The sequence below is a fragment of the Phocoena phocoena genome, chromosome 19 (assembly GCF_963924675.1).
Source record: "Phocoena phocoena chromosome 19, mPhoPho1.1, whole genome shotgun sequence".
In the NCBI taxonomy this organism is placed as follows: Eukaryota; Metazoa; Chordata; class Mammalia; order Artiodactyla; family Phocoenidae; genus Phocoena; species Phocoena phocoena.
The window spans coordinates 42,290,943-42,302,355 of record NC_089237.1 but is presented as its reverse complement, the minus strand read 5'-3'; the positions used below and the strand labels follow the sequence as shown (position 1 = coordinate 42,302,355).

The 11,413-nt window shown below is 38.0% G+C and overlaps 1 protein-coding gene and 1 pseudogene across 1 annotated transcript in view; one reads left to right on the top strand and one right to left on the bottom strand.

Annotated features, from left to right (window-relative positions):
• Positions 1-11,413, top strand: part of ATAD5 (ATPase family AAA domain containing 5) — a 36,468-nt gene continuing 25,055 nt past the window's right edge. The window contains exons 1-4 of the mRNA XM_065897704.1: positions 1-66; positions 2,517-4,438; positions 5,156-5,264; positions 10,058-10,213. Coding sequence (XP_065753776.1) covers positions 1-66; positions 2,517-4,438; positions 5,156-5,264; positions 10,058-10,213 — 2,253 coding nt within the window. The remainder of the gene's footprint in view (positions 67-2,516; positions 4,439-5,155; positions 5,265-10,057; positions 10,214-11,413) is intronic.
• On the bottom strand, positions 8,402-8,710 carry LOC136138953 (U6 snRNA-associated Sm-like protein LSm3 pseudogene; annotated as a pseudogene).

Genomic DNA, 11,413 nt, shown 5'->3' with positions numbered 1-11,413 from the left:
ATGGTGGGGGTCTTGGCCATGGCGGCGGCAGCTGCTCCCCCTCCGGTGAAAGACTACGGGAATGAGGTGAGCTTGAATATCTCCGAATGTTGGGCGTGGGGGAAAGGTAATCCCGACTTAGGATCTATGAGGGGGAAGGAGGGATCTGGTGACGCCCCAGAGTCTGACATTCTGTGGAACAATTGCTGGGGTGTGTCGTTTCTTAAAGACGTGATAGGTCCCTAGAAACATTGGGATTGTGAGATGTTTGCGGGGACCTTAAGATGCCTAGTAAAGGACTAGTTACCAGATGCTGAAATGTTTCTGGAACTTGATGTTTTGGACTTGTGAAATGTTACGGAGGATCGCAGGGTCAAGTCTGGGGTTCATGATAAGGAATCATAGGATAAGGAATCACTTTAGCGTGGAAAAGAATCTTTAAGTTCTACCTGTCCACCCAATCACCTGCTCTAGGAATACCGCTTAGATTGTCACTACAGGAATCAAAAAAGGTACTTCATTTAAAAATCATTATCTCATTGTTCTAGGGCTTAAGATACTGCAGTTAGAAGTCCCAGCTTGGCATGCTGTTATTCTCCTGTGTTCATCAACTTTCAGTGAAATGTACTAAGCAGTTGTTAAGAGATTCTAATGCCATGAAGTAGTGGAGTAGCATCTAAAAGTAGACGGTTGCTATATTTTTACACCTTTCAAGCTCGCATTCTAACTGAAGTATGCAAACAGATGTCTTCGAAGTGAGCCAAGATGTATATTCACTTATTTCGCTGAGACTCTTACTTTTTAGAATTGAGTACTTTTGTCTGCTTGCTAATAGATGTTATGCTGATACTTCTTTGCTGAAAAGGCAGTTGCTCTGCTTGTCTCAGGTGTGAAGAAGGACTTTTGATACTTGAATTACACAGTTCTTGCTTTTTGTTTGCTCAGTTTTCCAGTCTTTTCATTACACTTTCTGCTTTTGGTGCCCTGCTTAGAGGGCTATTTCACAGTAATGATACTTACTGTTTAGTATTTTAAGGGTAAGGACCTTATACACATTATTTTACTTAATATCAACCCTGTGATGAGGTGTTATTATCTGTATTCTACAGATGAGAGAAGGTTAAGAAGTAATTAAAAGTAAGTTAGGTTAGAAAAAGTAAGTTAGAAAATTAACAGTAATTTGCTTGAGGTCCCACACTAGTAGATGTCAGAGCCAGCACTTACTTAGATCTGCCTGACTCCAGAGCCTATGGTATTGTGCCTCTGATACGAGCTCACGATAATAATAATACTAACAACTCATTAGCATTTTCTTCTAGTACATTTATCATTTCATTTTAAGATGTAAAATTTTAATCTGTCTGTAATTTATTTTGTCTCATATTTATCCAGAGGGTTAAAATTTGTCCCCGTACTATTTATTAACTACTTCTTTGCCCACTAACTTGAGTGCTACTATTATAATATACCAAATTCTTTTTTTTTTTTTTTTTTTTGGGGGGGTACGCGGGCCTCTCACTTGTTGTGGCCTTTCCCGCTGCGGAGCACAGGCTCCGGACGCGCAGGCTCACGAGCCCAGCCGCTCCGCGGCATGTGGGATCTTCCCGGACCGGGTCACGAACCCGTGTCCCCAGCATCGGCAGGCGGACTCCCAACCACTGCGCCACCAGGGAAGCCCCCCAAATTCTAAACACACACTTACGTCTCTTTCTGGTTTTCTAATCGGTTCTTTTAAGTTGCCTGCCTATTCATGCATCAGTGCTATGCTTTTAATCATGATAGCCTTATAATACATTTTAATTTTCTAGACTTATAATTCCTTTGTTACTTATCTTCAAAAAAACAAAAAGGTTTTCTTGTTGTTCTGGCAAGTTTTTTCTAACAAATGAACTGAGGGAAGTTAAAAATAAAGTTGATGTAGCTTTTTTTTAAGGGTATTAAATAGTATAAGAGGCAGGCGGTAACTCATAATAGCATACTAAAACACTGAAAAGTCTTGTTTTATTTGTAGTAAATGTCCACTATAATTTTTACTTAATTAGTAAATTTTGGGATCCTAGGCTTGTTCACCATGTACCTGTTTCTTGGAAATAGTTAGAATAATTTGTTTATTTTTACCTAAAACAGTATAAAGGGAATGGAAATAATATTTATAGAGTTCCTAGCATGCATCAGACTTCACATGTTTGTATGTAATATGTTCATTACAAATTCTGTGGGGTGGGTGGTACTACTCAAAGGTTATAGAGTAAACAGAGGCCAACAGTAATTAACACATTTGTACACAAGCATAGGGGGCCTTGAAACTTTTTATTGACGTATAATATATAAAGTACACAAATTATAATTGTATAACTTGATGTGACATTGAGATTTGAATGTAGGTTTAACTTTAAAGCTCTTTTTCTTCCTAATATGTAATGTTTATCAACTAAGGGAGCCTTCCTTTTTTTATCGCGTTACATAAAATAATAGATCCATGTTTAAAATTCATGTTGCTTGAAATAAGTGCTTTTTTTCTTCTTTTAAATTGATAGGCAAGCAAGAAGCGAAGGAAAGATGATGACAGAACTTGCAAAACAATCACTAAATATTTATCACCAATGGGGAAGACTGGAGACAGGGTTTTCTCTCCACCAAAATCCAGTAATATTCTGGATTATTTTAGAAAGACTTTACCCACAAATGAGAAAACTCAGACAGCAAAAAAGTACAAGATAAAGTCATCCACGCCATTGCCTGCCGACAGTGACAAAGACTGTAAAACACCTTTGGAAATGTCCTCAAATACAGAGAATAAGAAGAGAGGAAAGAGACTTAATTTATCTCATCAACTAAGTCATATTAAAACTGAAAATGAATCTGCAATTGAAATTAACAGTGATGATAGCAAGGAAGACTCCAGTTTAAGTAACAATTTTGTGGAAAGTAGTACTTCTGCTTTACTCTACAAGAAACATGTCGAGGTACTTGCAGAAAGTATTCAAGATACCAAAAAACAATCAAGTACTATGACCTCCAAAAAAAGTTCTAAGAAAGTAAGTCCTAAACAAGGCCCCTCAAAAAATGATCGCAGAAAATTGAGGAAGAGGAAGCACAGAGAGGTAATAGATCTATCTGAAAGTTTACCCTTAGCAGAGGAACTAAATCTCCTTAAAAGAGATGGTAATGATAGTAAACAGTTAATGCCTTCCCTAACTAATGAAATGGAAAATACTGCAAATGATGCAGAATCTAGAAATAATATAACTAAAACAGCCCAGTTAAATGATAGTACAATAACTGTCTCATATGAGGAATTTTTAAAAAGTCACAACGAAAGTAAAGTGGAACAGGCATCAGACTCTACAGTGTCTGTTTGTATTCCTTCTGAAACTGTTGACGATGCAGTCAAAAGTGGTTGTATAACTGACCCAGAAGCCTATGAAATTTCCCAACAGGTCCGCTTTAAGACAGTCACTGTTCTTGCACAAGTTCATCCCATCCCCCCAAAAAAGACAGGGAAAATACCCTCAATTTTCTTGAAACAAAAGCAGGTGGAAATGGAAAATAGCCTGTCTGATCCTGAGAATGAACAGACGAGTCAGAAAAGAAAATCTAATGTCGTTATACATGAGGAAGAGCTAGAATTGGCAGTGTTGGAAGCTGGGAGTTCTGAAGCTGTGAAACCAAAATGCACTCTAGAAGAAAGACAGCAGTTTATGAAAGCATTTAGGCAGCCAACGTCAGATGCACTTAAAAATGGAGTCAAAAAGTCTTCTGATAAGCAGAAAGAGCTCAATGAAAAGTCTTTAAATGAGGAAGGAAGAGACAATAATTCTAAAAAAATCATGGAAAATCCTAATATCCAAATGGTTTCAAATAATGGCAATTCACAGACACATGCTGATAAAGGAGGTTTTCCTAAGGAGAAAAGTAAAAAACTGAAGAAAAAGAATAAAAAAATCGTAGATACTGGTGCTATTCCAGGTGAAAATAGAGAGAGAAATCCTCAAGAGAAAGAATCAACTTTTTCCTTTAAAGAGAAACAAAATCAAAACAGGCTTAGAATGAGTTTAAGACAAAAGAAAACAGAAGTTTTCAAAAACAGCTCATTACTTAACAGCAAAAACCTTGTTTGTGAAGGTGCAGCAGATGATGACCCTCTAAAAATTTCCTCTCCGTGTAACAATAAGTCTTCAAGAAAAGCTGGCATACCAGTTAAGGATAAGGTTATACACTCTAAAGCTGAGACTGAAGACAGCTTGGTATCTGTTTCTACACTGAAACCAAGCAGAAGATCTGTAAGAAGTAGCAGCACACCTGCTACAGTAATCATTAGAGCTACTGATTCTGAAGACGCACAAGACGATAGTCCAGTAAAAGCTTCCACTCCAAAAGCAGCGAACTTATCAGGGAAGCGTAGCTTATATACAGCGGAATTAATAACAGTATCCTCTGATTCAGAGAGTCCTATTAGGTAAAGTTTTGTTTTGTTCTCAAGTTCTAAATATTCTGCATGTATTATTAGATGTGAAGGAAAATATGTCAAGCACTGAAGAATTGTTTTTTTTTTTTTCTAGAACACAGCTGATTTATAAGAAAAAGAAAACAGGGTTTCAAAAATGTTGCTTATTTTCCATATTTAATTTAAACTCAGGCATGATTTCAGAAGAATTCTAGCCGTATTTTAGATGAGTTTTAAACTCTTATTTATCATAGTTGTTAATTCCTGGAGAAATATCCTCCAAATATGAATTCTGTGTGTTTAACAAACATAAGATTAAAAATAAATCATAGAACATTTTTAGGTAAGCTGAGCCATATACTGTGAGGTATTGTGTTGGCCAGAAAGTTTGCTCAGGTTTTTCCATAAGATGCCTCGGGAAACCCGAATGAACTTTTTGGCCAACTCAACATATACTTGCATGTTGGTTCTGGCTAATCCTAGGGGCTAATTTTCTGGAAAGCTTATGATTTATAAAATGAAACTTTATATTTTCTAAGAGTTTAACATTGAGTTTGGCTTACTTTTGAATCAGTAGTTTGAAACTGATGGGGGGTGTCTTTTTTCGTTTTCTGTTTCAGAACTGTCCAGAAATTAGAGCCCTAGTTGGTTCCTTTCTATATTCAACTGAAATTCTTACACATTATAATCACATAAATGTTTGTGAGTATCTTTTTGCGTTTTTTCCAGAATGAAATTCACCAGAATTAGTACTCCCAAAAAATCTAAGAAAAAATCTAAGAAAAGGTCTAAGAAATCTGAAGCAGCTGATGAAGATTTTGAGTCTCAGACTAGAAAGGTAATTGAAATACTAGGGTGTCCTGTAAGTGGTATTCTGTTTTGTAAAATAATAACTATTACTATTGGAAGTGATACGCCAAAAGAAGATTCACATATTTCATAGATTGGTTATGTTAACTATAACCCTATATTATTTTTTGCTGTTATTTTATTCCTCTAGTTAGCTTATTAAGAGATCAACATATCTTATTGTGAGATGAAAGCAGTTGATAAAGACAGTATCGTTTACTTAGAAAAAGTTTTCTTAGTGACAGTTATATTCCAATCTTTTTCCCTAAGGCTGCTTATGGAAATAAGCATGATTGAATTTTTGGTTTATTTCTATAGATTAGAGGCTAACAAGTGGGATCTCTCAACCCTGGTACTGTTGACATTGTGCGCTGGATAATTCTTTGTTGTGGGGAACTGTCTTGTACATTATAGGATGTTTAGCAGTAATCCTGGCCTCTACCCATGAGATGCCAATAGCACCCCAACTGCCCTAGCTATGACAACCAAAATATCTCCAGTCATTGCTAAATATCCCCTGGAGGGAAAAATCACCCCCAGTTGAAAACCATTTTCCTAAAGGGAGAGGTTGTATGTATAAGAATAGTTTAGCTGCTTTTGTAAAGTAAACTGCTTATCCCTTATGACGAGAGAATTGGATTCTCTCCTGGGTGAGTAGGTACAAGTGTGTGTGTGTGTGTGTGTGTGTGTGTGTGTGTGTGTGTGTGTGTTGAAAAAGCCACCAGGGTGGTTCTGATATAATCCTTGGGTGAAAGCCACTGCCACAGAAAGTTGGTATCTCTTTTGTTTTTATTTAACAACTCTCTTTCCCCCCCGCCCCCCGCGTCGTCGGGGTTGGGGGGGGGGCGCTTCTTATCTCACTTTAGGTACTATGCTTGGTACTCTTATCATTAATCTTATAAAGTAAATATTTAACCCCGTTTTGAAGGACAGTGGCACCAAAGGAGGTGAAAATATTTTTGAGAGTTGACATGATATATGATGGAATTTAAGCTGGGGACAGGGAAAAGGGGTACCAGGGGCTGATAAATAAGGAGAAAGTAGAGAGCTGTCAGGACCGAAGTTCCTGTTTTAGTCAGGAGTAACCAAGTGTGAGCTGGGAGGACAGGCAGCTAGGTCAGAAAGGAGGGTGTTGGAAATGACTGGTTTTTGAGATGATAGGACTATGGTTGATTTTGATTTTCTTCATTTTTCTGTTTTTTGTTTTTCTATAAACATGAACTTTTAAAAACTTTTATCAGAAAAATAACTATTAGGAAAAAAAACAGATTTCAGGTAATAGCAGAACTACATGCCAAAATGCATGTGGATTTTTTTTTTTCACTAAAACATGTCTTTTTTTTTTTTTCGGTACACGGTCCTCTCACTGTTGTGGCCTCTCCCGTTGCGGAGCGCAGGCTCAGCGGCCATGGCTCACAGGCCCAGCCGCTCCACGGCATGTGGGATCTTCCCAGACCGGGGCGTGAACCCATGTCCCCTGCATCGGCAGGAGGACTCTCAACCACTGCACCACCAGGGAAGCCCTGTTTTTCTTAACTGTTTCAATGATTCAGTCGTTAATTTAAATTTAGCTGGATTATTTTGAATGCTAACTTATCCTAAGGTTCATCAGCCTGTCAAAAATTTTGCTAGGGACTTCCCTGGTGGCGCAGTGGTTAAGAATCCACCTGCCAATGCAGGGGACACGGGTTCGAGCCCTGGTCCGGGAAGATCCCTCATGCCGTGGAGCAACTAAGCCCGTGCGCCACAACTACAGAGCCTGCGCTCTAGAGCCCGCAAGCCACAACTACTGAGCCCACACACCTAGAGCCTGTGCTGTGCAACAAGAGAAGCCACCACAATGAGAAGCCCATGCACCGCAACGAAGATCCAACCCAGCCAAAAATCAATCAATCAAATAAACTTATGAAAAAGAAAAAAAAATTTTGCTAGCAGAACGACAAAAATCTGTCACTCTACTACTATAAAGCAGATCCTTAACATTCCTAACCTCCTTATGTACGTTCTGAATATCCATATCTATTCTTTTTTTATATTTTAATTAAAAAAATATTTTTTTCCATGCCTATTCTTTTTAATGTTTTTACAAAACATTTTAAAAGTTTTTGGAATTCCCTGGGGATCCAGTGGTTAGGACTCCGTGCTTCCACTGCAGGGGGCACAGGTTCGATCCCTGGTGTAGGAACTAAGATCCTGCATGTCACAAGGTGCAGTCAAAAAAATTTTTTTTTAACTTTTTAAAAACGGCAAACATTTGTTTAAAAGACACAGTAGTATATAAATTTAAAAGTGAAAACTTTTAAAATTTTCTCTCTCCTACTGTTTAGGGGGAACCCACTTTTTTTTTCTTAATTGCTATCTCTCTTACTTTTTAGAAAGATTCTACTGAACTTTTAAATGCTGCTTATATTATTTATTTATTTGGATTTTATTTAATTAATTAATTTATTTGACTGCCTTGGGTCTTCGTTGCTGTGCGTGGGCTTTCTCTAGTTGTGGCGAGCAGGGTCTACTCTTTATTGCAGCGTGCGGGCTTCTCATTGCGATGGCTTCTCTTGTTGCGGAGCATGGGCTCTAGGTGTTCCGGCTTTAGTGATTGTGGCACGCAGGCTCTAGAGCGCAGGCTCAGTAGTTGTGGCGCATGGGCATAGTTGCTTCACCGCATGTGGGATCTTCCCGGACCAGGGATTGAACCTGTGTCCCCTGCATTAACAGGCGGATTCTTAAGCACTGTGCCACCAGGGAGGTCCCCAGGGGGAACCCACTTTTAATAGTTACAAGTTCATCTGTCCAGACTTTTTCCTATCCTTAAATATTTATATGTCATTTTTAAAAGGGATCATATAATGTGAGCTGTTTTGCAGCTTGCTTGCTATGTGTTTTCTTTTGGGTTTTTTTTTGCATCTTGGTGATCACATTTATTGGAAGGATTGGAGAAAAATAAAAATGCCATTTAGCTTAAGAATTTGTGAGTTATCTACAAATCAACTTATTTCAGAAGTGGAAGAATTCTTGGTTATTTCTTAAAATCAAAACGTATGCCCGTTTCTCTTTTGAATATCTTCTACATTTAAAGAGGCAATCATACAAAATCTCCTATTTTCCACACAGGATAAATTCTTTGTTTCAACCAACTCTCAATGGTGGGGCAACTAGCACAACACCATCTCCCCAGACAAAAAGCATCGGGGTATTCCGTTTGGTTGATTTATATATCTCTTCATATGTTTCTTCATCAATTTCTATGGTTGTCACAGTTTCTTCCACATCTCCCAATATCATATTTAAATGCTGATCATAAGCATGTAACCTGCCTCGAAGCTCTCTGTCATTTCTCATTTTCACATAGATTCGTTCATCCAGACTGAGCCTGATGAGATCCAGAGGCTCTTCTACAGTGTTGGTAGTTTGTTGCTGGTCCACGTCGTCCGCCATCTTCCAAACCCTGCGCTCTTTGCTTGCTATGTGTTTTTAATTCAAATGTAAAAACCTGTAGAACTCATAATATGGAAAATACATTATCTGGAAGATAATATTTAAATGCACAAGAATGCTTAGTACATCAGTGGCAGAGCCAGGCCTGAAGGCCAGACTTTATTCTTATCAGTGCTCTTTTCCATACCTACTACCTTTTCAACCTCTCTTCAAAGGACTCAGCCTAAAAGTGACTAAAATCAAAGAATAGGTGCCATGAAAACAATGGGGAAATAACCAATAATTCTTATCTGTACAGACATCTGTTTGTTTGTTTGTTTGTTTTGGCTGCACCACGCAGCATGTGGAATTTCCCTGACTAGGGATTGAACCCATGGCCCCTGCACTGGAAGCGCAGAGTGTTAACCACTGGACCACCGGGAAAGTCCCCAGACATCTTTTTTCTTTTCTTTTTTTTTTTTTTTTTTTTTTTTTTTTTTGGCGGTACGCAGGCCTCTCACCGCTGCGGCCTCTCGCGTCGCGGAGCACAGGCTCCGGACGCGCAGGCTCAGCGGCCACGGCTCACGGGCCCAGCCGCTCCGCGGCACGCGGGATCCTCCCGGACCGGGGCACAAACCCATGCCCCCTGCATCGGCAGGCGGACTCCCAACCATTGCGCCACCAGGGAAACCCACCAGACATCTATTTTTAAAAAATGTTTTATATACAGACATTTAATATGGGTATCTTTTTGGGTATTTTTCACAAATATAATTATATTTATCTGAATAGATTTCAAGCAAGAAATAAAGGCAAACCAAGTATAATTAGACACATATTAATTTCATTTCCTTGGTAAGATTTGAATAACCATTTTTTTGGTCTTTTATTTAGTGTGATCTGTGATTATATTTTTCTATTATATATGTACTTAGTGGACTTCATTTTTTTAGAGCAGTTTTAGGTTCACAGCAAAATTGAGCAAAAGGTATAGATTTCCCATATACCCAGTGCTGTCACACATGCATAGCCTCCCCATAATCAATATCAAAATAGTACATTTGTTATAATTGATGAACTTACATTGACACATCATTATCACCCAGTGTCTGTAGGTTAAATTAAGGTTCACTCTTGGTATTGTACATTCTGTGGGTTTAGACAAATGTAAAATGACATGTATCCACCAGTACCATACAGAGTAGTTTCACTGCCTTAAAAATCCTCTGTGCTCTGCCTATTCGTCCCTTCCTCCCTGGCAACTACTGATCTTTTTACTGTCTTTAAAGGTTTGCCTTTATTTTTTTCTATTATTAAATATAAAATATTTGCCAGTAACCTAAATTATTATTTCACATTTGTGTTTAGGTAAGCAGTGCTTCAAAAAATGTATCCAAAGCAAAACAATTGATTGAAAAAGCAAAAGCTTTACACATTAGTAGGTCAAAAGCTACTGAAGAAATAGTGACACCTTTAAGGCGTTCGTCCAGACATCAGACACTCCCTGAAAGGTCAGAAACAGAAGTAAGTATTACAAATATTTATTGATATAAATTCTGTTCTGTTCTTCTGTTTGAAATGGGAGAAGGAAACTTATAAAATTATAAGGTAGAATTGTAGGAAGCCCTGAGGTGGTAGAAAAAATATCATTTTCCATTCTCTTTTCAAAGGCTTTGGCTCTCTTGCCTACAGAATACACTCTGAATCCTTGTCAAGTCATTCAAGATCCTTCTTAGGCTGAACTAGCTCCTCCTTTTCCTCAAAACAACCCCCCTTCCTCAAACACACTCTTTTTGCTCTGTCGTGCTAAATTATTCATTTTGCCCCAAAGGCTGCAATTTTTACTTTTTTCAGTTTGTAGTTTCAGCGTAAAATGTATATTAGGTACTCTCTTCCACCTGAGGAATTCCTACTCAGAGTTTAAGATCTTGCTAAATTATGCCACCATCTCCCTCTCTTTTTTAAAAAAATGTAATAACATGATTTATTTAAAGTGTGCAATTCAGTCACTTTTAAAGAGTGTGCATTCATTCACAGAGTTGTGCATTCATCACCACAGTCAGTTTTAGAATATTTCCTTACCCCCAAAAGAACGAACCCTCATTCTCCTTAGCTGTCACCTTCCTATCTCCCCTCCCCCAGCCCTAGCCAAACACTAATCTACTTTCTGTCTCTATAGATTTGCCTATTCTGGACATTTAATATAAATGGTATCCTACCATATGTGTCCTTTGTATCTGGCTTCTGTCATTTAGCATAATGTTTTAAAGGTTCTTCCATGTTGTAGAATCAGTATTTTGTTTCTTTTTATTACCAAATAACACCCCATTATATGGAAATACCACATTTGATTTACCCATTCATCAGTTGATGGACATTTGGGTTGTTTCCACTTTTCGGCTATGAAAAATGCTGTGAATAATCGACTACCTACTCTTGAAAGCTTTGCTGATGCCTTTAAGACAAATAGTTTCCTTCCCTATATGTACTTTAATTTACTTTCATGGGGGTTTTTTTTTGCATTTAGTCAGTATTACTTTCACTATACTGTATTATACTAGTTAAACTATGTTTTAAAATAAATTTATTTATTCATTTATTTTTGGTTGTTTTGGGTCTTCGATGCTGCGCACAGGCTTTCTTTAGTTGTGGTGAGTGGGGGCTACTCTTCGTTGCGGTGCGTGGGCTTCTTATTGCGGTGACTTCTCTTGTTGCAGAGCAGAG